We start from the raw sequence: 26,300 nt of genomic DNA on the forward strand, positions 1-26,300 counted from the left end.
TTTTCACCTTAAAAATATTCTTTATTTCCTGTCCTAAACTGTGTTAGCGTGTTTCTTTGCTCAACAGTTTCAACCTAAAGCTGATCCCACCGAGTAGTTTAAATATCATATTAATTTTGTAAGTCATTAAAAAAAAAATCTGGCAAGCAAGTTGCCAGTATAATTTTAATGTTGTTTTACAGTTTGACTTTCATGTGTATTTAGTATTCAATGAAAAAATATGATCTTTTGCTATGTTTGGAGAGCTCTGCTTTTAGAATAACATTATTGCTTTAAAATTATATATGTGTGTGTGTCTTCCGCTTTGGCCCTTTGTGGAGCTTCCTAACAGAGGCGTCCTGTTGGGTGCCTCTGCCAGGGCACTAGCTTTGGTACCCAGCGCACATACTCACCAGGGCTTCATTCTTGTTCACAGTTTTATAGAATCATAGAATGGTTTGGGTTGGAAGGGACCTTAAAGACCATCTTGTTCCAACCCCACTGCAATGGGCAGGGACACCTCCCACAAGACCAGGTTGCTCAAAGGCCCATCAAGCCTGGCCTTGAACACTTCCAGGGATGGGGCAGCCACAACTTCCCTGGGCAACCTGTGCTAGTGTCTCACCACCCTCACGGTTAAGAGTTTCTTCCTAATATCCAGTCTAAATCTACCGTCTTTCAGTTTAAAACGATTACCCCTCGTCCTATCACTACACTCCCTGATAAAGAGTCCCTCCCCATCTCTCCTGTAGGCCCCTTTTAAGTTTAAACTGTTCCAGGCCATGGTAGATGAAGGAAGCAACACAGAGACTTTATCAAGGTGGTTTCTGAACCAGTTATATTGCAGTTTTAGAACTTGTAAAAGCAATGTCAAATTACTAACTGCATTTTTGCAGTTCTCCAGTCTGAAACCGTTGCCCTTCCCAGGTGCTCTGGGAGTTTTGGTCACTACGTTGTCGGGTTTCTTTCTCCACCTCAGGAGAGGTTGCTTTGTATTTGGCCAAGTTTCTTCCAACATTGTGGGACCAGAGAGACCTTCTGAGCTTGCTGAAATTAGCAGCCAGCAGATTCCCATTCCTTGGGGTGGCCAACATTTTTTGCCTTTGTTTAATTCTTCAGGTGGGAATTTTCAGTTATTCTCACTCCGCGTTCTTCCAATAGCTTAGTTTGAATAATTGTGCTAATCAGGCAAAATCGTTTTTCTAGGTTGCTTCCACTTGAATGGAAGATACTCCAGGTTAGCAATTTAAATTAGCAAATTATTCATAAACGACTTGGAGAACGAGGTGAATAGCAATGACAGCAGGCTGTGAAGAACTGCATAAGGACTGTATGAGACAAGTCAGTAGACAATAAAATGACAAATGAAATTCTGCAGAGATAAATGTAAACTGCCAGGCCCTGGGCAAAATAGTTGTACCTGTATGTGGAGACTGATGGGCACTGAGCTGAGCATCACCATTCAGAAATGAGACCTCATCATCAAAGGTAATTCCAAGAAAATTTGTTCAGTGCTCAGTAATGACCCCCCCACACCCCGCAAATGAATGTTCAGCATTATTAGGAATTCAAAAAGATTACGTGGGTTCAAGAGGAAGATGTACAAGTACTTGAGGGAAGTGTACTGAGAGTTAGACAGGTGAACTCCACCAGGCTCAGGAAATCCTCTGAACAGAAACAGCAGGAAGCTGGGAAAATACTGGGGCAATGGCAGAGGCTTGTTGTGTTCTTGCTCTTCGGTGTCCATTTGTGGCCATCATTGGAGACAGGACCATGAGGATTGTTGGTCTGAACCACCTCCTGTTCTCAACACCCCCATTTTCTTGTTAGACTTAATCTTATATGGGAGACATGTGACACAAACTCTATTGACAAATGGCTTCTTCAAGACATACTTAGTCTTACAGTGTTGTAGCAATTTTATAAGCACTATCAGGGTTCAAAATGTAGTACACATATATTACCTAGGTTGTCATTAATATAATTTGCTTGTGGGGTGTTTTTTGTGTTTATAGTCCTTTTTTCCGTCTTTCTTCCTTGTGCTCTTGTGTCTCCTCTCTTAATCTGGTCCAGCACCCAGTGACTTTCCTGTGTAGGTGGATGAGACCTCATGTTTCTTTACCAGAAATGTTAGTTTTCAATGCGATTAAGAATACTAAGGAAACAACATATTTAGTTTTTGTTTTTTTTCTCTCTAATTTAAAGTTAACAGTTAGGACCCAGATAGTAAAAAAAAAAATTCTAGATATTTAATTTGTATTACCGACTTAAAAAGAATAACATTACTTTGGTGCTGTGTAAGTAAGTGTAAGTGCCGTTGGTTTTATACATGCCTGGCCAGTGTAGCGGAGTGCTTGTTCTATATTTGAAAAGGAAAGCTTACCAATAAACTGACAAAACTGAAGTTCTTCAGCCCTCTCTCCTGCAAGTTTGCCCCAGCCACAAGTCCTAACGCTCCATGCGTTTCATGCCCAGTGGTACTGGCAGAAAAAGGTCTGTTGAGATGGACATGGATGTTTATGAGGATGCGAAAGCGGTGATCTGCCTCCTGTGCCGTGGTGTCACCTGCGGGCTGTGTGCCCGCAGAGAGGTCTGGGGCTGGCCCAGGCTCTGCGTTTAGGTCCGCGTCAGCACGGTGGTTGGTGTGGGCTGTCTTCCAGCAGATGTGCGTGTTAGGTCCTGCACATCTGGGCACCTACCTGTTTTACTGGTGCCCCTGAGGCTCGCTGGAAGGCAGGATGCTGTATTGCGTCTGCAGGCGTTCCGGGCTGAATCAGAGGTGGTCTTCAGTCACAGCGCTGGAGTTAATTGTTTATAAAGCTGCTGAAAAGTCCCTACTAAATTTCATTTTTTAAAAATATCTTTCCCTCTTCCGTTTTATTTCCTTCCTCATTTTTTTTTCTTTTTGGTTTTTAGCTGTTACACTTGGCAAGTTTCTTTCCTAGCATTTGGAAATAATTGTTTTCTAAATGCTACCCAGGTTATCTGCCAAATTTAACACCTTAAAAGGAAGCGGGGGTGGGGGACAAGAGACCTACCTGGGAATGCAGTGAATGTAGAGAGCTTTTACCAAGGGCTGAAAGGGAAACTTCACAAATATAGCACCTAAAATCAAAGCCATCAAGTTCCCTAACATTAACTGTAAAATACCACATGCTATCATCTAAATGGGAAAAAAAGACCATTTTGCCAGCATGATAACCTCTTTTTTTCTTTCTCTACCAAATGATAAAGCACGTGTGGCTTTTATGGTTTGAGTTTTTTTTTTTTTTCTTCTAGAGAATGAGGGAGATACCATTTGGGGAGATAGGAATCTTATCTCGGTGTTATTAGAAAATCCTACCAGTTCATGAGAAAACATGGTCAGTCAGTCAAGCTTTTTTTTTTTTTTTAAAAAAATGAAAATAACAAAGCAGTGTCCACTGATGACACTAAAAGTGGCCTCAACTTTTTGAGAGTTTGCAATGGCATAGTTGGCTGGGAGGTTGTAAGACAGGAGCGGTTTTGCTGGTGGCACAGGAACGGGGAAAAAAAAGTTTAATCCTTTCTCCTTGGTGATGGAAAGGGGAAGGTAGCCCAAGGTATTGTGTGTTCCTGCTGTTTGCGGTTGGAGCGAGCTTCAGGAGGGACTCGCTGCAGCTGAACGTACATTCCAGCAGCCCTGGGATGGCTCTGAGATGCGGATGTTAGTGGCAGAGCAGGGCTTGCATGGGAAATGCAAAGCTGTTACGGAGAACAGATCAACCAGAATAAGAAATCAGGTTCATTGTCCTTAAACATTGGTGCCTGTAAGTGCTGGGAGTCAGCTGTGGCGAGTTACCTTTTGGTCATCCTTGCGTTTGGCGATGTCTGTGCAAGAGATCAGCCTCCGCCGGTACCTTCCAGCCCTAAGAGGTTATTCCACAGTGCCCCTGACTGCATTCAACATCTGCTTCCCGTGTAATGGGCCACTCGCTTTTGCCAGGTTTTCAGGCAGGCGCTCAGATGGGGACAGCCCTTGCACGACAAGGAGCTCATTGAAGCTCCTGGCCACCTCCGCAGCCTGGCCGGGGAGGGGTTGGCAACCACCCTGCTCCTGGCTCCAGAGGCCAGATCCATATGTGCAGGGAAAAATCACACGGTGTTGGATAACATTTCAGAAAGAAGGGAATAAAATCCCCCCTAAACCACTTTCCGTACTTCATTGCTCTTTGTTATTTATTTATTTATTTATTTATTTATTTTAATTCCCTTTAAAATGGTAATAGCTGTTTGGAAAAGGGGGCTGCCGGTTATCATGCCTGGTACAATAGTGCTTCTTTAGCTGTTTGGACTCTAACTGCTACCATCATGTGTTTAATGATAATAATATTTAACCAAGCAAATGACTTCAAAAGTAGTAGAGAAAAATAAAAGGGGATATGTACTTTCATGACTTCCCTTCAATTTTGGTCTTGTCTTTTTCAATAATTTGAGGTATTTTCCCTCATATTCAATGGCATATTTTGCATATAACAACTCATCTGTAATAGATACTCTATGCAATTTAGGTGTAATTTTTGATACATTAACAACTCAAGGGAATTTAATTAGTTTTCATAAAGCTTTACTAAAAGTTAAAAATAACCTAAGATGACAATTATAATAAGGATAACTAAGTTGCTCTCGTTTAAAAGTTGAAATTTTCAAATTAAAATTACTTAATTGCATTGTAAATCAGCTGTTCTGTATTAACATCTAAGTCCTCGTGTTACTGCTAGCTTGATTCTGCTGCCAGAGGTCTCTGGTGTCTGCTGAGAATGAGAAGTCTCAGCCCCCAGCGTTGCGGGGGGTGGTATATAGAGGTGCATTTCTTAAATCTCTTTTGCAATGGCTTAGAGGGGCAGAATAAGTCAGAGCAGAATCCTCAATAGTGGGCTCTTTTGATGCTGGTGTATTATAGGAACCTCTCCCAGTGAGAGAAAATGTTCGCTAGAGCAGCTTCTGCAAGCTAGGTCATCTAATTACTGTTGAACTACGCTATACACTAAAACATATATGCTTTTTCCTTATGGGCTTTAATAGAAAATGCTTTTTAAATGTAGACGATTACCAGTCTTGGTAAAGTTTTCTTTCCATTAGTAAAGAGAGCACTGCTGATCTGAAAAGCTGTCAGGTCATTCACATACCAGCATTACATCAATTGACTTTTGAATATTTTTCCATTAGAAAAAGCTCCATTTTATTCCCTCGCTGAAGTGGCAGACTTTCAGCTTGTGCGGTTTTTCCATTTATTGAATTTTGCAATAAAAGAGTTTTTGAAACAGATGTCAGTCATTGCTTAGGAGTGGGGCATTGTGAGACGACTGTTTTCTGCTGCTCTTTGCTGTTATTGTTTTTTTTAAAAGTTAGGAGACATTCTTGTCCTTTCCCCTCCCCAACTTTAATTGCTGCTTTTTAAAGGCTTGAATAATTTTCTAACCTATAATCTAGTGTCCGAACAAATATGAGCACCAAACCCTGATTTCATAGAAGTATTTCAGATTGGCCATTGTTCTCAGCAGGAGCGGGACTGGATTCGATCTCTCAATTGTAAACCAGAAAGAAGGGAGTGGATGCATTACAGAAGCATGGTTCATATTAGCATCTTCCTTAGGGTGTGGAGTGGACCTGTTAACACTTTCTTAATGTTCAGATTTTATAGAAGTAGCCAAATTTGTGCAATGAGTAGTGTCCAGTATGGATTTATTGTGCACAGAACAACTGGGCTTGAAGGCTGGGGTTTTTTTCTTGCAAGAATCCTGTTCAGGTAGAAAGATGCAGAATAAGGTTTTGGATCCTGATCCTAAAATATACATATATGTTTCATATACAGAGTGGTTTCAGGACAAATTTAATATCTGCAGGCCATCGGATCTTTGCTTGTCATAGATAAGCAAAGTGCTATTCACATTTCTGGGTATATAAAGCATATATATATACACACACTTAAAAAAATTAGATTTACATTTTTATTATTCTTTAGCAGACTGAATATGCCCCGTGTCTTTCACAAAAAAAAAAAAAAAGCAAGGCAATTTTTCTAATGGGGATTTTAGTTGAGTTTGTTTGAATTATTTGAATGATTAATTCTAAATTTTAAGATGGTCACAGCATTTTATTCTAAAGAAAACTGTCTCCGAAAGGGAACCATATTTTGAATTGATGTCTGTTTGGGGGGTAAATCTCTGTTAATTCATCTCAGTGCTTTGCTGTTATTTTTAACATCAAAGAACACCGTTTCCAAAGGTGAGAGAACACAAAGCATCCCATATTTATAATTCATAGGGGCTAGGGCTGTGACCTAATGTAAACTTGAAGAGATTTAGTATAAAAATATCCTTAGCTTGAGGGCAACGTTTTGAAAACTTTGTGGATTTTCTTTTTTATCCTGGCTCAATCTACAATCATATTTCTTTGTTACTATTTCCTCTTAGCATTAAAGTACAATTGACATTGAGAGATATCAGGGAGAGGCTGAACTTCACCAAAAAAAAAAAGGAAAGAAAAAAAAAATAGAAAAGATGTGTTGTTGGCACAGAAATGCTGTCGGTAGAAGAGTTCCTGGCTGCCTTCTATTCGTCTGCCGACAGCGAGCACAACGGGGCTCTCGCTGCCTGCTTTTGGCTCGTGTGGATTTGCAATAAACAGCTCAACTATGTATTTATTTTCAAGATTAATTCAGTTCGTCGACGATATCTGCTCCCAACTTGTGAATACTTGTTAGTTCATGGAAAGTTGCAGATGTAAAGATCAGCTTTTAATTTCATGCCAACAAATTAATACGGCGATGTGGTACTGTCTTTTCCACAGGTGTGTGTGTGTACTAGGACTGTCTGAACCTCACTGTAACTAATAGCCCGTATATAATTTGGAGGAAGGAATTTTCAATGGAAGACCCCCAGGGGATAAATGGGAAGTCTGTAAGTAAACAACTTGTCAGTCCTGAGAAAATAAGTTATGGCTTTTAAAGTGGTAATTATTTTTTGTTGCAACCGAGTGGCTGGAAAGTTTTGGAAAGTTTTAGAAAGTTAAACGCACTTTTAGCGATTGGAAGCAGCGAGCGATCACATTCATTGAGAGGTGGAAGCTCATGCTAGAACTACAGAAAATAAGTATGGATTTAAAAATATTTGCCTTCCATGATTCATATTACAAAACGATGGTTGTTGCTTTCTCTAAGCAATATTCAGCTTGCTGCGTTTATATTATTAACATTTTGGTCTGTTAGAGAGTTTTCATCCCATTGCCTGTGTGAGTATATGCAAATATTGCTTCCAGGAGAAGGGGTGCAACTCCTAGCCGCAAAGTCGTATGAACAGGGGCAAAATTTTCGTTCTTAGAAAAAAAAAAATCTGTAGCAGCATTGCTGTTTCTCGTAAATGCCTGTTTATAAAGTCCAATAGTAAGAAATTTTGCAAACGATCAGGTGTGGTTAATAATATTTTAAAATAATGTTTCATTCACGGTCAAATGGTTAGTATGTGTTGCGGATTTGTTAGCTTAGTTTGTGATATCATTCTTGGCACTCTGTGAACACCAAAATGCTACGTATATGTTTTTCTTCTGGATTGTTTTAACAGAAACGGTGCACCTTGAAATCGCCTTGTTTTTAGCAGTTGTAAAATAAGTCCCAAAATTACTATTTAGTAAATTTGGTCTGATTTATTTCCTGCATTTTTTTTCTGGTTTGTTTATTTTCTACGTTTGACAGTACTCTGCATCATCTCTCACTCTTCCCCTTGTATATCCAGTTTCCCCCACGCTTGTGTTAGTTTTTCACATAGCAACAGAGTAGAAAGAACTAAGCCGCCTAATAATAAGCCTGTTGTGCTGCGTGTTTTTGTTACAGCTTCTCGCCTAGTGTCATTTTTACTGTCTGAAGCAATATGGCTTTGATTCTTTTCCAACGTTCATTTGTTCCACAGCCTGTCTCTATGTGGACGTTTGGGTATTTATCCATTGCTGCTACAGCAAAATGTGTGAAAAGGACCGATTCACTCCTGGGTGAAAAGGGGTGGCCATGGTTACCGACTGCTGCTAAACAGGGATGGTCCTCTTCGCAGTTCCAGTCCTGGAGCTTTCAGCACCACCCAAGCCCAGTCCTCGTTCTAGTTCGGATCAGGCTTTCCTCTAGGCATGGAAAGCCTTTCTCCAAAGCCGCTGGGATTTTTCTGTGGCTCCCACTGCAATACTGCCTCTCTGTAGCCTGGGATTCGTGTGCTGCGGTGGGTTTGGGTCGGGTAATGGTACGCTGGAGCTGTATGTAATGACAAATGTAACTGTCACTTAGCATAACAGGAGCATTAAGGGAAATATTTGTTCATGGTTTGGCACCACCAGCGCTCCTGTTGGGGTTATTCATTCCATTCCTTCTTTTCACCACTTAGTCCTGAGAGCCTGTAAAACACTTCATCTGCTCAGAATTTCCCCTCGCATTACCCAAGTGGGTGGTAGTCATGGATGCTATCAGGATTATCAAAATCTAAACCAGTAACCGCTGAACAGACTTGCTGCATCGACAAGCATTCAGGCTTCTGCAACGGCGAGGGCTGAACAGCCCACAGGTATATAACACAGGGCAGAAGTGCCACTGTGGGGTGTGACTCTTCTGATGGCCGTGTCATTGGGTAGGTTTAAAATTAAACTGGGGGTATTAAACTGGTGGATCAAATCCTGCAATTAGGCCTCACTTTAATTGATTCATAATTGGACAGGCTGCTGAGTTTGCAACAGTCAATTGACCGACGCGGAGATTTCTTAAAAGCAGTAGTCAGAAGGCAAAATAGCCTCAGTGAAAATAAAGAAGGTGGTGTGAGCACTGGTTTTGTTTATTCTGCTCTGTGTGCGTCCATACAAGAAAAAAAGAGAGGGTGAGGGATAGATTAACACTCTGCAATTACGACACAGAAACCAAAAGATGCTTGGGATTTAAGATGCCAAACACATGTAGCCACTCTTAAAACCTGGTGGCAGTCCATAGGAAAAGAGGAAATCTTTTCTACAAGGGCCAGTACTTTAGTTTTGGAACTGGCCAATACAAACTATGCTGTGGCAGCAGTTTCAGGTACACGTGGGTAAGGGAGGAGCTTTATTCAGCAACTGGGAACTGAAGGTGTATAATGTTTTAGGAAAACAGAGCTAGAATGGAGAACAGAGGAAGTACCAGGAGAAGGAGAAAAGAAAATGAAGAAAGCTTATGAGACAACACTATGAGAGAATAGACGAGTAGGTACTTTGCTATTTTTTTTCATCCAAGATTTCTCTGTTGAGAAAGAGGATGGTGTTTCACATGGGAACGCAGCCTGGCAGTGTTAATGTGCACAGGAGGATAATGTAGCCTAGTATCTAGACTAGATACTAGATAGTATCTAGTAGCCCAGTAGTCTAACTTCTGCAGCCTATTATGTTCATGCAGCCAAGAGGGGATTTTAGCATCTAAGCAACACTTTCATCATCTGGAGAAATGCTCCTAATGGTAGCGTCATGTATTGGTTCACATTCTGTAGAAACAGACTTGCAAAATTGTGCTGGCAAACTTGAACACTACATCTGCCCCCGCCTTTCTTTTACTAGGTGCCTGAGAAAGGAGCATAACACAAATCTGAGGCTGGCTAGACAGAGGATATCAAGTGTATTATCCTGCCTGAAAAAGTCATCGATGTTTAGTTTCTTTCTTGTCAAGTCCAGAAAAGGCCTTGAAGCTTGTTTGCTAATGATATATGCACCTATTAAAGATGTTCCACTCGTGTTTTATCAAGCTAAAAGAAGAGTTCTTGAATTTTTGTAAGCGGTGGGTTATTTTTAATTTGCATCTCTGTATTAATAAATTGGTTGTTGATTTCAGCCCAGTTTGTCAGTGAAACAGAGAACTCGGTGATAAACTGGGAGGTGCTGTTGACTCTCTTGAGGGACAGGAGGCCCTGCTGCGGGATCTAGATAGAATGGAGCATTGGACAATGATTAATGGGATGAAATGGGATGAAGTCCAAATGCTGACTCTGCACTTAGGATGGAGTAACACCAGGCACAAGTATAGACTGGGAGAGGAGTGGCTGGAAAGCAGCACTGAAGAAAGGGATCTGGGGATGCTGGTCGACAGCAGGCTCAATAGGAGTCAACAGCGTGCTCTGGTAGCCAAGAGGGCGATCTGCATCCTGGGGGGCATCAAACATAGTATAACCAGCCAGTCAAAAGCAGTGATTATCCTTCTGTATTCAGCGTTGGTGTGACCCCACCTTGAGTACTGTGTGCTGTTCTGGGCTCCACAATTTTAGAAGGATGTGAAGATCCTTGAACGCGTCCAGAGGAGGGCAACAAAGCTGGTGGAAGGGCTGGAAGGAATGTCCTGTGTGGAGCGGCTGAGGACTTTGGGCTTGTCTAGTTTGGAGGAAAGGAGGCTGAGGGGCGACCTCATGGCTCTCTACAGCTTCTTGAGGAGGGGAAGTGGGCAGGGAGGTGCTCAGCTCTTCTCCCTGGGATCCAGTGATAGGATACATGAGAATGGTTCAAAGCTATGACAGGAGGTTTAGACTGGACATTAGGAAGCATTTCTTTACTGATAGGGTCAAACACTGGAACAGGCTTTCTGGAGAGGTGGTCGATGCCCCAGGCCTGTCAGTGGCATTTGGACAACATACTTTAACTTGTGGTCAGCCCTGAACTGGTCAGGCAGTTGGACTACATGATTGTTATAGGTCCCTTCCAACTGAACAAATCGATTCTATTCTAACTTCCTACAACTGGGCTGCCTCAATGACTGGGCTGTTTCTCAACTCATAGGCTGTCAAAATGCCATGCTGCTCACCCCACTGATTTTTCTGTGGATGCATCTCTTCAGTTGATTGACTTTGGAGCAAACAGTCACAAAGTAGTATTACTCAGCTTGCTGCTGAAATCTGCAAGTCTGATATGTAACTAACATGTTTACACTTTGAAGTGCCATGCACAAGGTTGCATCTCATGCCAGATTTGGCATACCCATGCTCCAGTCTCTGTTTGAGTTTGTAAGCCCTGTTCTTCACTATCCTGAGGGGGCTCTTCTGCCTGCCAGTCATTTTGCAATGAGTCCCACTGCTCACACATACATGTGAAGAAATAAACGTACATCTTGTTTGAAATATTTTTGAGATTAAAATGTCAGTTTGGATGTTAGAGAAATTCTAATTGTAAGGAAACTGAGAATGGGTAACAGTATGCCTTATACCAAATTGAGTTTAAAAAACTGATATAAAGTTATTGTGGTAGGCTAAATCTCTACCAGTCCCAGACTTGGCATTGGCATGAATGGGTTGCCCTAGAAACCCTCTAGAAGCCCTGGAAACATAACAAATACTGATAGTCAGAAGATTCTGGCTTGATATGTTTGATTTCAAGGTAGGCATACCTTGATTTGAGGTAGGCATACACCTGGGTTAGAGTTACCCTGATGACAACTTTTAAAAAAACCTCCAAAAGGGCATTGTAGAGGTAAGCAGGTATTTTGTTTCGTTTTATTTGTCTACTGATCTTTTCAAAATTCCTTTTTTAAAAATTCATTTGCAAGATTCAGCACAAGGAAGTTTTCACAAGTAAATATTAGCCTGTTTTCTGCAATTACTATCCCCTCTGGGAATTTTTTGGAGGGTATTTCTTCCCCATCACTCTCTCTTTGGTAGTGATGCTAAACTATTATATAGCATAAAATATTTTTTATTCCTGCCCCGTCCAGGCTCATAGTTGAAAATTCTCATTGCAAAACTGTACTCCAAGAAGTATTTTCGGCATCGAGTACTTTTGATGATGGACTTTGCCCATCTGGAAAACAGAGTGAAGACTCTGAGGCCCTCAGCAGTCAAGTTAGATCCAAACAGCGTGTACCCAATGAGCCAAGAAAGGAGGTGCTCCTAGTCTGCTTCAGCAGTTAATCTTCTCTGATTCCCCCCGCAGCCCCCAAACCTCCGCTTTCAGTCGGCGCTCTGGGCAGCCTGGCTGCATACTTCCAAATTTTTGCTCCTCCCTGCTGCTCGCCGGACACCGCTCTCCTGCTTACCCCATGCCATGTATCAGAGAGCAGCGCTTGCACTGAAAATTCACTTTGTATGTCTGCTAATGGAAAGATACAGAGCGAGGAGCTGGTTTCAGCAAGAAAAAGAGGGGGGAAAAAAACCACGAACCCAAACCAAAAAACATCCAGCACCTGGCTGCAGCAAAATAATGAATTTTGCAGCAAACATGCGAGATTCTGTGGAATCTTGGAAAAATGCCAGACTCCACGACCACAGAAATGCTGAGTCCATGGGGCCCAGAGAGAGATGGCTGGGGCAGTTCACATCTCTCCGTCTCTGTTTCAAGCTCTTTGCAGTCTTACTGAGGCATCAGATTACACTCTCTTCACATTTTCAAGGTTATCTTCGCTACCAGAAGGGCCAGAAAGTTCATTTTGTTTCGAGGTGATCAGAGATTCGGCGGCGCGGCTCTTCAGCCCAGGAGTGGTTTCAGAGACCACTGCGGAGGTGGTGGTAGCATGGCCATGCCTGGACATTAGGAAGTATTTCTTTACCGAGAGGGTGGTCAAACACAGGAACAGGCTTCCTAGAGAGGTGGTTGATGACCCAGGCCTGTCAGTGTTTAAGAGGCATTTGGACAATACCCTTAACAATACCCTGGTGACAGCCAGACACGACCTCTGGGTTTGAACAACACCATCAACAGCATGTTTGTTGTGCCATCGCCATTTGTCACATGAGGGGACAAAGTCTACTAGGAAAATGGATGAAAATACAAATATTTTACTTTTGGTTGAAAACTCGTAGCATTGTCACCTGTGAAAATCATGTATATCGCTGCTACCTCAGTTTCTCTCAAGGGCTGGCGCAGCACTGTACTCTCTTCTGCGTTCCCTTGCTATTCTGAAGAAACGTGTAACACGCTTCCTTTTTGGAAAGCTCTGCAAGGCAATAACCAATGAGCACCATGCAATTGCAATCTGTAACTGAGCCTATAAAATGTAATCGCCCGCACCCTCCCCACTCCCCTTCCCCTCTCTATCTGCAATTGGTAGGATATTGGAAACATAAGCCACAAAACCCACTTACAACACTTGGTAAGTGTCAAAAATAATGAACAGCCGGAACTAGCCGATGTATTTAAATTCCTCCAATTGAAATGAGCTGCTGCTGGGCCGTCTATGGTAACCGCTCCATCAGTAACTATTAGTAGAATCTTTTCTTTAAAAACATTTCAGTGAAAATACTCCTGAAAAATGTAAGGTGTTTGCGGACAGTTTGAAGAGCATACCTTATTCACGACAAACTATTCATTCAGCTGTGTTTGCAATAACACCACGGAGGAATTCCTGGTACTTAAAATGTACTTTTCCTAATCGGTGGCAGAAACCCTACAGTGCCGTAGGCAACGATGCTTGCAGCACTGACAGAAGTCCTTCTACCCACAGCTCGTAGCGTTGGGTGTATCCATCTTTGCAGAACCAGAGCTTAAACACAGCATTCATCGTAGCTTTTATTTTTAATGAGCATTTGTTATTTTCTGCCAATGATATCAGAAGCTAATCCCACTGCCAGCGTAACTTTTAGTGTGTTTTCCGCACGCACACATCAGCGCTGACCTCGTGGTCCCGGCTTTAGGAGCAGGACGGAGACCTCGCAGGCATTTTGTTGGGGTCCATCAACAGATACCATCTCTGATCTTAGCTACAAACCCCTTTTTCCTCAGAGAGGTGGATCTTTGTTATGGTGTGAGGCATTTTTAGGTGACCTTATAAAAAACGGGTATGTAATGGGTATATAAAAAATACACAATCCATCTGACTCTTTCTAGCCGCTATATATATGCATCGTTTGCATACTGTTCTGCATGAACTCTTTTCTTGAAAGTCTTGATGAAGTTGTAGCTTAGCCCTTAACAGTAAAAAGCAAACTGCCAGTGAAGTTTATTTTCTTTTTTACTAGGTTTTCTGGACCATTGTTCCGCTCGAGGAGCCATGTTTGTTAGTTTTGGCTCTCTGACTTTTCTTCCTTAAGGATAAACTCTCCTTAGGCAGTTGTACAACTATGCACTAAAAGACTGCATAGCAGTTTATTCACAGCACAAGCTCCAGCAGAATTCAACTGTGTGACTTCCTGGCTTAAGCGGGGGTGCATCCGTAATGTAAATACCTACTTCATTTTGTGGAAAACCAGGAGGTTTTTTGTTTGTTCTTGTAAAAGATTCCTGCTGGAAGCTTAACTTTAAAGTTGGCATCCAGCCTTCTCTGCTGTGACTCGGATGCTGATCTGATTTTGTGCTTTCATGGACATTTTTATATTTTAAAATTTCTAATTCAACATTAGCTTTGCTTACAAGCTACAGAGCAGAATAAAATCGCATTACAAACATTGTAGTATTAGATTTTATCACCATTTATTTCTTCTCGTCTGCCCAGGGATTTCTACATGTTCGGTAGAACTAATTTGCAGTCAGACACTGAGGTCTTCTAGAAGGCCAGCAGGCTCCACAAACTAATTTATCCAAATAACCAATCCCTCATAGGCCAACCGTAGAAGGACACCAAAATGGCCTAAGCAGGCAAAGCCCCCTTTTGAAGTCTGGAATGTTTTGACTGACTTGAAACAGGCGGCAGGAATGAAGGGATAATTTTCAGTGACCCATGGGACTTTTTTGCCATTTTCAAATATTAGGTAAAACAAAGAGAAATTGCTTGTTCTAATTTAGAAAGACTTAGCAATCCGGAAGGTAACCAGACTCAGAACTGAGTACTAAGGTACAGAGCTGAAGTTTAGTCAAGGCATTGAGGGTTTGCGTGTGTGTGTGTATAGTATTTACACACCCACGCGTACACACACGGCTTTACTCACACACGCACATACCTACACTGTTTCTTGAATTTCCCTTTTATAACAAAACTTTAGTACAGAGTATATCTGTGCAGTATTAAGTGAACTACCTGAAACACTGTTCTTAAGTACAGACTGTTTTTCTTGAAACCATCATTTTTAATTAGAAGGATGTGTTCCTGTTGCTGCTTCAAAAGCTGGGATGCCAAGACTTCCATGCCATACCTGTTTTCTCACATCCCCTGTCCTGGTGCCATTTGAGTCCATGTGGAAATGAATATAATTTTTAAGTGAGTTTTCTAGTCTGAAGTGGTCTTGCAGACACAAAGAGGAAGTATGTTGATGAATACATAAACCCGTTATTTTCTATGAACATTTCTAGGGGGAGAGAGGGAGAATGTGAATGTTTAGGAGCAAAATTAAAACATTCAGGTAATTCATGTTCAGCTGCTTGAATGTATATGTTAAAGACAGTATGGAGCAATCTCACGGATTTCAGCAAGTTCTTTAGAGACATGCTCTTGTAAATTTTGTCTCAAATTTACCATGCAGATTTATGGGATAGGTCCAACCTTGTATTTAGCAACACGAATGACACAGACCAACTCCAGCTCTCAGTTGGATGTTCGCCCCCATGACATTGACTCTCAGATAAGCTGGAGCTTCCTAGCAGAGAGAGTGCTGTCTGTAAGGAGTCGTCACTAAGCCAGTAGTGAAGCTTCTCTGCCCCTGCTTAATACAAGTATGTTTCCTTAAAAGAATATTTTGGCAAGGATATCGGTCACCAACTCACCCTTTTCCTTCTGATGTCTTCAGTGGTTCTTGGGAGCTGCATGGATGTAACACTCATAGTTAAGGGAGAGGGTAAGTGCCATCTCCTCGGCACTTACAGGGAGGTTACAGGCTTAGGGGTCTGGAGAGCATTGCTGTGGGGCTCACAAGTGTGTCCTGATAACGTTATGGATAGCAATATTAAGATGGAAGTTTAAAGTTGGCACTTAAAGCTCTATGGTACTTGATTGAGCTATAGCTATTGGTGGTGTCACTCCTGCGTACGCAGCAAAGTCCTAGTTTTAGTTTGTTATTTTACATGGGATATTGAAATATAAGTTCCTCCTGATTTCAGATTTCTGTGAAATATTTGTGCTTAGTATTGTCCTGTGGTAATAGACAAATAGAGAATGACAGAGAAATCCTGTTTGCAGTTTTCAGTCTTACATATACTGACCTCAGATTAGTGGCTTTCAGAAACATGATGTTTAAATTAATGTCATTTTGGTGTGAGTGTATATATGTGTGTCTGTGTGCATGGAATGTATTAGATTAAATTAAGTTATGTTCCAGCTTTTACTTGAGGAATATAATTTTGTTAGTAGTTAATAATGTTAATGCCATGATTTTCTCATATTATGTTTACATATATGGCTACAGTGAAATCAAATTATATTTGCTGGGGGTAAGATTAGTCAGTCAAGGACCTGTTTACAAGAGGAGAAATTAAAATGTAGAGTTTGTAGGAAAGCGATGCTTCTCTATTTCTGTCTGCCTTGCTTTCTCTGTGTTGTCTAGACTGTCCTGAAGTCATAGACTCCCTGGTCTCGTGGTCCACGGACATAGCACAGCAGCAGCGACTGGCAGCGAGTGGGGAGGCTTCATAGGGATTTCTCATCAATCACAGAGAATTTGTCATTCTGACATTTTTGGCATTCAAAGCCTTATATTCTGCCACCAGCATTCACAGAGGGTGAACTTTCCATCGTACCAACAATGCACCTATACAACTGTGCCGTGCAGCAGATGGGAGAAGATTTCTTCCCAGCTTCTGTGGTGATCAGCTCATACCCCGAAGCACAGAATTTGATTATCCTGATTATAATTTACAGAGCTATAAATGTTGTTAGCGGTCATGAGTCAATGAATGAAATTGCTTGAAGATAAAAAATTGCTTTTTTTTTTTTTTCCTCAATCTGTTTTGAAAGGAGCAAGTAGGACAGTAAGTCATTTCAGGCATGCTTTCACACTGTCCTTAGGCAGAGGAGTAATTTTTAACTATAATCTAAGTGTTACATTTGGGCAAAATGAATGAGGATTAAAAGATACAGCTTTTAGAGGAAGTATTGCCTGGGTGCTTGTAGATTCAGGCATTTGCTCTCGCTGAATGTGTGTTTAGTACTGTAGATATTTTTAGGAAAGTAAGCATGATCCATTTTTTATTTTATTTTTACTCTTAATAATTGGACATATTTTTCATGTTTGACCACCCTTTTAGGCCTGTAAATAATTTAAAAGATCTAAAAGTATCTCTGTATTCAGAATCAACTAGTTAAATGCTTATATGCTTTGCTTTCACCTTCAGTTATCTGTACATGAAAAAAGAATCTAAATTTAGGGATGGCCCATTTTACTTTTATTTTTCTACTCTAGTTTGAAATATTAGGTTTTTTGGGACCAAGATATATTTAGTGGTAGGCTGATAGGTACATCAGATTCGTGTCATTTGCAACAGTATTTTGGAAAGGGAGAACGCGTAAGATCTAGGTTTTATTTTTCTCTGGTTTTAGTAAGGCATCGTAAAAGCAAAGTGGCACATCCAGCAGGTTTATATAGTGCAGATGCTGCATAAATCCCTGCTCGGTCCCTGGAAGGGCTGTGTGCTGCCATTATGCTTTCTATAAACAGAAGACAAGGATGCTGCCAAATCCTTGCAGCACTGGAGACCAGCTCTTCTGTTCTTACCTTGTCTTGTTTGTTGTTGCTCAAAGACTGTCTTTTATTTGCCAGTGTTGCCTACGCTTTTGATCATCAGGAGCAAAGAGTATCTTGTACTTATCGGAGGCCGGACTTTCCAGCTTCTCAATTTCTTCTCCACCTGCAATTTTAAATGAAATTATTGCCTCTGATGAGTGCAATTAATTTGACAGTATTTTGGTCTGACTAAGGAGAGTTAAAGACAATAGCTACTCACAAGCAAACAGTTTTGAGACTGGACAGAAGAACAGAAGCCTTGTGTTACAGCTTGAAGAACACTCAGACTTGGACTGGCAGAGAAGAGCAAGAGGTATGTTAAGTGCCACTACATTGGGTTAAACAACATAACTTGGCTTGCTGTTCTGCATCTAGCAGGGACTGGCAGCAGACGTTTAAAGCCAATAAGAGAAATAGAGCAAATCCTGCTTTTGATAGGATGCAAGTTACATCCAAACCATTGTATTTAATGCTGTCCTTCATGAACTTGCTTTTATTTGGATGTGTTTATTCTTTGAGCCTCTATAGCAATGAGTTACACAAGTTAATTATGTATTTTCCAAGAAGGTCGTTTTTTTGTCGTTTTATGCTTGCTGCCTGATAACTGCAGCAAAAACATGGGGTTGCTAAGTTTTCCTGACATGAGGAATAATGAATTGACAATCTCTATTAATTTCCTTCAGAATCATTCCTGATTCTGCAAACTTCTGTTGTTTCATGACGCCGAGGTGTCTCTTCCAAGCTGAAGAGCCTCATTTTTTCCTGAGGCTGGTGATGAGCTTTGTGGGAGAGAGTCAAGATGTCAGCACTTTGGCTTTAGGATGTTTTCTGGTTTACTCTGTGTTTCCTTCCTAATAATTTTTAATGTTATATCCACCCTTTTGACTGACACTGGCCACTGAGCTGTTGCTTTCAGAAAATTATTGGCAACAACTCCAAGATCACTTTCTTGTGAACAGTAGTATGTTTAATAGAGCAGCAACTTTGTGAAAACTTCTCGCTTGTTCTGTTCCATCCCTTAAATAGTAATTAATGACAGACCTTTTATTTCACCTTGTGACAAATTGTTTAAGAGCTTTTGGCTTGAGAGCTTTTCAGAAATCTAAATATACTACATTAACCAAATCATCCTTATCCAAATAATCATTAACTCCTTACAGAAATGCTAGTAATCTTGAAGTTATGACTTCTCTTTACAAAGCCATGCTTGCTCTTCCCCATTTCATCATATTCCCATGTGCCTACCAATTCTCTTGTTTATTATAGCAGCTGATTTGATCATTCTTCCATGTTTTAGGGCGCTTGGGTGAACTCTTGGGTTTGAGTATTTTGTGCCTCTTCATTTTCTTAATTTGCCTCAAAGCTTCCTTTGCTAACATTTGGTTTAGAGCTGTCAAGGTCTTCTCTTCCTGCATAGTGAGTATTATGCCAATAATTCATTTAGCTTTACTGCAATGGTCTTGTCTTGGCTGAGCATTCCTTTATTACCACAGGCAAATGTTGGCTTTTCACATGTTTTTCATGAAGTTTTTACATTAACCTGAGCCAATAGCAAATGGTTCTTCAGGGTGTTTTTTTTTTTGTCCTGCGTTCTCCTGGGTTTGCATCTCAATCTACAGAACTTAAACCCTTTTCCAGTTTCAGGTGTTTAGCTGTAATGTATGGCACTTAGCCTGTGTAAAGTCTCTGGACCCACAGCATCTGCTTCAGTGAAGTGTGAGTCTTCTGAGGCTCTGCGCAGGTCACCTAGTCCTGTGTAGGTGTCTAGGACATCTAAAATAGCACTAGAAGCCTTGTCCAAGCATCAGAGTTGCTCCTAGTGTTGGTTGGGGTATTTTTTAATTTTATTAGTGTTTTATCCTCCTATTTAGTAATTTTGTCTTTTTGTACTCTTGTTATATTTGCAGAGTACGGAGTGAATGTACTGTTGCAGATCATTCACCTCTTAGAAGTTCACTCTTTTGTATATATAAATGCTTGGTTTAGTGGGGGATGAATTTCATCTTGACTTCCAGGTGATGCAGTTTTAAAGTTTCATATAAAGCTTCATAACTTCCAAGAGATTATGTGTTTGAAGCATACCTACCATGCCAGTTGTCAGTAGTGTGAGCATGTCTGGGAGCATGACTGGATGCATGCTTGCACCTTTGGAACCTCTTCATATTTCTTAAGAAATAAAAAATATAGCTGCTATTGGAATGTAATAGTTGGTTATTAACTTTTCCTGGTTTATATGCTATGGGAGTCTGGGTATTGAAAGCCTCCCTGTTGTAAGCATTGGTCTAATTATTTTTGTTGTTTAATTGTATGTTTCAGAAAGTCATTTCCCACAGAGTCTTACTCAAACTTTTAACTAGAAGCCTAGAAACCTCTTTAGCTTGTCTAATATGCTCTTGAATGATTTTGCTGATTCGGTTGCCGTAGGTGGGCAGCCGTAGTCTCGCTCATGCCCAAGGCAGAGGGGCCGGTGGTGTCTCCTGCCCAGCAGATGTCCTGCTGCTGCCTTCTCGCTTCTGACACCGCCGTACACGGCTGTCTCTTCAACACAGAAAACTGAGCCACACAGGAATAGGACTTCTCTTTCTGTCAAAGCTAAAACAACAGGCTATTTCAACATCCACAAAGCATTTTTAAAAACCCGGGATGAATGGGTTTTGAATTTTACCCTCCTGCCTGTTTTGTTGAAGGTGAACTCTCCAAACTGTATCAGGGAGAATTCGGTCACCAAACTCTGGTATGTAGACAACATTTTTGAGGCCATTTCCTTACACCATCGATAACCACGGAAATGAAGCTGCAAAACAAGCCAAGTATACTTTTTGTTATTATTTGAAGCAACAGGTTCTCTTTGTGAATCCCCTTTATCTGTGTGAGATTTCCCAGTTTGTTTTGTTTTTTTTGTTTCTCAGAAGCGTTCCACAAGAGACCGGAGCGCCCTGTGACGATGTGTAAAGCTTTTGTATTACGTGCCAATGACTGAGAACAGAACTTACTATCCTAGGGTAACTTTTACAGTGGGAGGTTTTTTAATCGCTGCAGATGTGGCAGTAGAGCACTAGGGTGAGATCCGAGTAAAGCTTTTTGTCGTTGTTAGAAAGAGTTGTTTGATCAGTTAAGGCGAACAGGCTGTCACCAAAAAGAGCTCCCTTCTCCAGCTGAGAACTGAGGTGGCAAAATTTTGCTTTTCATATGGTACGCAACACATTTGATGCATGAGCTGAATAGCAGAGCTCATTACAGTGAGTAGTAAAAGTGTTGGTATCGCAGTGGTGAACTAAAGAGGTAAATGAGGTAAGATCTGCAGGAAAAAACGTGTGTTTTTATAAGATCAGAATGATGGAATAAGAGGTTGGAAAAATAAAATCAATTTTAGGGCAATAACATTCAGAACCTTTCTTGCTGAATATATTCCGTTTTAAAAAAAAAAAAAAAAGAATAGCTTTGAAACTGAAACTCTTGGTGAATTTGTGTTAATTGGGATTAATAGTTTTGACCAAAAAAACAGAAACTGGGGGTGCTGGCATCAGTTGCAAGTTGGGAAGATGTGATTCCATTCCACGCACTCTTCACTCTGGTGCTTTGGGGATGCATGGTCATGACTGATGGCTTGGCTTAGAGCAGAGAGGTGAGTGAACATCTCGCCCTTGCGAGGAGTGTCCCTACCCACTTGACTACAGATATTCCGAGGGAGAGGTTTGAGAGCAGTCTGTTCCAAAAAAGCAAAAGGGAAGATACTTTCCTGGGAGAGAAGTTTGAATTCCATCTCTAGTCAGGCAGAAGTGGGGTTTAAGCTCTATTTGGCATTCTTTGGATTGTAGGATAGTCAGGGTGGTAAGAGAAACACCTGCTCCAGCCACCTGCCCCTCCTCCTTTCTTTTGTCATCTAATCTTTTTGTTAAAAGCTCTTTCTCCAAAACTTTCTTCTCCCCTTGCTAGTGAAAATTCTGTAAAGTTCTGATTTTTTGTCTGACTCGGAAGGGTTAGACAGGTTTTTGGGAGAGTGGGGACATAGCCTTCCAGCAAAACTCCATGTTTATGCTCACCACTGTATCTCACTGACCAAGAAAAGACAATGTTTGGAAACATTCTATTATTTGTGTATTATTATTTTAAGATCATATAGTAGCTCTGTGATTATTATTTTTTTTAAATATATTATTATCCTTTATACCTAGGGAAAGATCAAAGACCCATTCTGGTAGGTGGCACAGAGAGAGGAAAGAGAAAAGCAAGTTGTTGCTTAGAGAACTTGCATGTTTATTTTAGAGCAAGATATGATGGAAGAGTAAATGTCAGAGTTGTAAGCCCATCTGTTCTAAAAGCAGTTTCTGAGACCTGAATTACTTAATTTAATTTTTTGAAAAAATATTCTATTAATGTTTTTAATTAAAAATAAATATAATCAATGCCCGTAATAGTTAGCCAGTGGCTATTTTTTCTTTTCTTTCAGTTTAACAGATGCACCAACAGATTAGCTCTAACACAGCTTTATTCCTGTTGTTAAATATCAGTAGCCAGTGAGATCTGTTGATGCTCAGGCCTCAGGTAGTTCAGCCACCCTGGCTTCAATGCACACTTGGAGCCAGTACCTGCTGCAATGTCACTGAATAAATCCTAGAGTTTGGGACAAAGAGAGTCTGCATCACCACTCCTATCCACTGTGGTTAAATCATAGAATCATAGAATCATTTAGGTTGGAAAAGACTCTTGGGATCATCGAGTCCAACCATCAACCCCACTCTACAAAGTTCTCCCTTACACCATATCCCTTAATACCACATCTAAACGAGTCTTAAACACATCCAGGGATGGTGACTCCACCACCTCCCTGGGCAGCCTATTCCAGTGTCTGACCACTCTTTCTGTGAAGGTTTTTTCCTGATGTCCAGCCTAAACCTACCCTGCTGCAGCTTGAAGCCATTCCCTCTTGTTCTATCGCTAATTACCTGTGAGAAGAGACCAGCACCAACCTCTCTACAATGGCCTTTCAAGTAGTTGTGGAGAGCGATGAGGTCTTCCCTCAGCCTCCTCTTCCTCAAACTGAACAGTCCCAGCTCCTTCAGTCGCTCCTCATCAGATTTATTCTCCAGGCCCTTCACCAGCTTCGTTGCCCTCCTCTGCACTCGCTCCAGCACCTCGATATCTCTCGTATTGAGGTGCCTAGAACTGGACACAATACTCAAGGTGTGGCCTCACCAGTGCTGAGTACAGGGGGACAATCACCTCCCTCCTTCTGCTGGTCACACTGTTTCTAATACAAGCCAGGATGGCATTGGCCCTCTTGGCCACCTGGGCACAGGGTTGGCTCATGTTCAGCCGCTTGTCAATTAGAACCCCCAGGTCCTTTTCTGCCAGGCAGCTCTCCAGCCACACTTCCCCAAGCCTGTAGTGATGTATGGGGTTGTTGTGGCCCAAGTGCAGGACCCGGCACTTGGCCTTGTTGAAGCTCATACCATTAGCATTGGCCCATCAGTCCAATCTATCCAAGTCTCTCTGTAGAGCCTCCCTATCCTCATGTAGATGAACACTCCCGCTTAGCTTCATGTCATCTGCAAACTTGCTGATGATACACTCTATGTCCTTATCAAGATCATCAATAAAGATGTTAATCAGAAATGGCCCCAACACCGAGCCCTGGGGGACACCACTTGTGACCGGCCGCCAGCTGGATTTAACTCCATTGACCACCACTCTTTGGGACCGCCCATCCAGCCAGTGCTTGATCCAGCAGATCGTATGCTCATCCAGGCCATGATCCGCCAGTTTTTCCATGAGAATTCTATGGGAGACAGTGTCAAATGCTTTTAGAAAGTCTAGGTAGACAATGTCCACAGCCTTTCCCTTATCCAATAATTGGGTCATCTTGTCATAGAAGGAAATCAGGTTCGTCAGGCAGGACCTGCCTTTCATAAACCCATGCTGACTAGGCCTGATCCCCTGCTTGTCCATTATATGACTTGTAATGGCACTCAAGATGATCTGCTCCGTGACCTTCCCTGCTACCGAGGTCAGACTGACAGGCCTATAGTTTCCCGGATCCTCCTTTCTGCCTTTTTTGTAGGTGGGTGCTACATTTGCTACCCTCCAGTCCATTGGGACCTCCCCAGTTAGCCATGACTTCAGGTAGATAATGGAAAGTGGCTTGGCGAGCACGTCTGCCAACTTTTTCAGCACTCTTGGATGTAACCCATCCGGTCCCATAGACTTGGGGTGCAAGATGTGGGATTCAGCTCTTACCTTGTGTACTGCTTTTCCATCCTTCAGTGTGTTCCTCGCCTTTCCCATCTCCACTTGCCTTCTGTTAAAAAAACCCTACAAACTCCCCTGAGTAACCTCCATGGTTTCTTTGTCAAGTCAGTTGTGAATCCTCAACTGGTGAAGCTGCTAAAACTAAGCCTTACATTATCTGGTGCTAGCATAGTTTGGTAGATTTCAGAATGGCTGATAAGATCATGAGCTCAACTTGATCAGCAAATGACAATTATAAGTGTGCAGGAGACACAGAAGCTGTTTTTTACTTTAGTTGTGCTTCCCTCTCCTTTTGTGAGTATTTTCTTTGGTTTCTCTTCAAAACAAGGACTGGACACCAGCAATATGTCAGCTCCATATCCTTTTTCTGCCTCTTCCTAGACTTCTTCCAGAGAAGAGTTAATCCAATGACAGTTGGATTATAATGACACCACAAAAATGTTTTATCCTTCTCTTGACCTTCCCCGTGAAATGTTTCAGCATAAGAGTGGGAAGAGAGTAAGAAGTGTTATCAAAAGGAAAGCAGTATGTAACACCTTAATATTTTGATAGCGTTAACTGCTCTACCTTATTCACAGTTTAGACAGTCTGTGTGGGGATCGTTGTCCTGCGGGGGTTGTGATGGCTTCTCTGTACTTGCAACACCAAGATGTGTTGACTGCTTGTCACTGCGTAATGAGAAGAGTCATGCTAATGCCTTTGACTCCCCGGGCCTATTAGTCCATCAGACTCATATCTAATACAATTTCAAGAAACGTATAGAATTCATGTCCATTCTCCTGTGCTCTACAGCTGTTACTGCATGTTACGGCATTCGATGTGTTGTGCAGGAGGGGGCTGTGGTGGGCAAGCTGAAGGTGAGGAGGAAGGTGGGAGCTGCAGTGTGGTACAATGCATGAGTGAGTGGGTAGTAAAATGCTGTGGACAATGACTCTGAACTGTAAGAGAGATAAAGAAGTTTGGAAGAAAGAAGGACAAGTCATTTGCTCCCTCCTTCTACCCCCAAGGTTGAAGTGCTTCTCCACTCACCTGCCTTGCCTAGCCTTTGTGTTCTCATCTTTGTTTTGACTTTTCCTGGCACAGAACAGTCATATTTTCAGTTGAGGTTAGCACATGACCAAGGATCATACCGGCTCATGCCTGGGAAGTTATTTGTGCCTCTGAGCTTTCAAGTCTTCCATGACCTGCCATAAAACTAAAAATGCGTGTTAAACATTTTCCCAGAATGACTTTGGGAGGTATCAGTTTATACCTATCTTCTGCTGATGAGCGTTGTGACTATTTGCTTACTTCACACTAATGCCAAATTTACACTGATGCTTTTTAGGTCATCCTGAGTCCTTTCCTTAAGCTCTGGTACACCTTTGGCTTTCTTCCCATTCACTGTCAGCTTGTGCTAATAATAATCTGTGGATCTCAGCTGTTTTTGTCGAAAGGCCAGTACTCTTTTGGGGATATTTATTTTTTTTTCTGCACTCATCTTATTCAATCACTGATGTTTTGTGCCACTGTCGTTTCTCATTGTCAAAAGCTAAGTAGGAAAATGTTATTCCCCGTTATAAAGTGTGCTCCGGGCGTTCAGCATTAGAGACAGCTGCTAGAAATAGAAGTCGCCTCCTTCTTGGTTTTGCTGAGCAGTTGTGGACAGTTTGTGTCAAACTGACTCCTCAGTGGCAGACTTTATGCAGTTGTTACTGCTGTTACCTAGAGAGGATTGTAAACTTTTGCCATGCTTTTTATTACAGAAATAATGACATTTACTGTCACAGAGCTCTTGTTGTAGTATTTTTTTCTTTTTAGTTCTTAATACGGGGTTACTTGGCAAATGTTTCATGCTTAAGGATTTTTAACCCCAAATCCTTGTGAGATACTAGTTCAGAGGGTGTTACTATTCTGCCTGTAAGTCTTGCACCCTGCTGAGAGATTGTGAGAGTGACTTTTATAAGTCAGAGAGCGTTGGCAGAAACAAGTGGTGCTGACAAACCCGATGTATTTTGTACTTTAACATTTGTTTTCTGTGAGTCATTTGTAGGTGTAAAAGTAACCTTTGAGTGAATTAAGTGCTAAGAAGTGTTACACAGGACCTGTGTAGGTCTGCCAACAAAAATAAACATGGGTGCGATGAAGTGTGTGACGGTGGTGTCAGCAGAGCTGTAGAGGCTCTTGGAAGAACCCTAAACAAGTACCATTGGGATCCCAAACGGGCTGCCCATGGGTAGTGTAAGTGCTGGGCTTCGGAGCCGGGGCTCATCTTCATTCAGCACAGCCTTTCAGCTTGATGTTCATAAAGGCGTTTTAAAACTTTGTTATTTTTAACAGTTCTGAATCTGTGAAAACTGAAGGACTAGCTTAACTGGCTGTAACATCCGATGTGTTCAATCCAAAATCTTTGTGTTAGCCCAGTGTGCCCGAACTGTCACTAGAGGTTTCACGATTGCTCTGCTGACACTTTTTAAAGATCTAAGGCTTCAGTGAGGAAGAAATTAATTTTCTTTG

The 26,300-nt window shown here is 41.6% G+C and overlaps 1 protein-coding gene across 16 annotated transcripts in view; it reads left to right on the top strand.

Annotated features, from left to right (window-relative positions):
* The window catches only part of EYA1 (EYA transcriptional coactivator and phosphatase 1), a 169,855-nt gene that overhangs the window by 6,139 nt on the left and 137,416 nt on the right, over nucleotides 1-26,300 (top strand). For 15 of the 16 annotated variants that reach the window (XM_054191941.1, XM_054191944.1, XM_054191950.1 and 12 more), the window contains exon 2: nucleotides 6,790-6,899. The exons of the other annotated variant lie outside the window; for it this stretch is intronic. In XM_054191941.1, the coding sequence (XP_054047916.1) occupies nucleotides 6,867-6,899 (33 nt within the window). In that variant the 5' untranslated portion in view covers nucleotides 6,790-6,866. The remainder of the gene's footprint in view (nucleotides 1-6,789; nucleotides 6,900-26,300) is intronic. 16 annotated transcript variants of the gene reach the window in all.

The sequence above is a fragment of the Rissa tridactyla genome, chromosome 2 (genome assembly GCF_028500815.1).
Source record: "Rissa tridactyla isolate bRisTri1 chromosome 2, bRisTri1.patW.cur.20221130, whole genome shotgun sequence".
Lineage (NCBI taxonomy): Eukaryota > Metazoa > Chordata > Aves > Charadriiformes > Laridae > Rissa > Rissa tridactyla.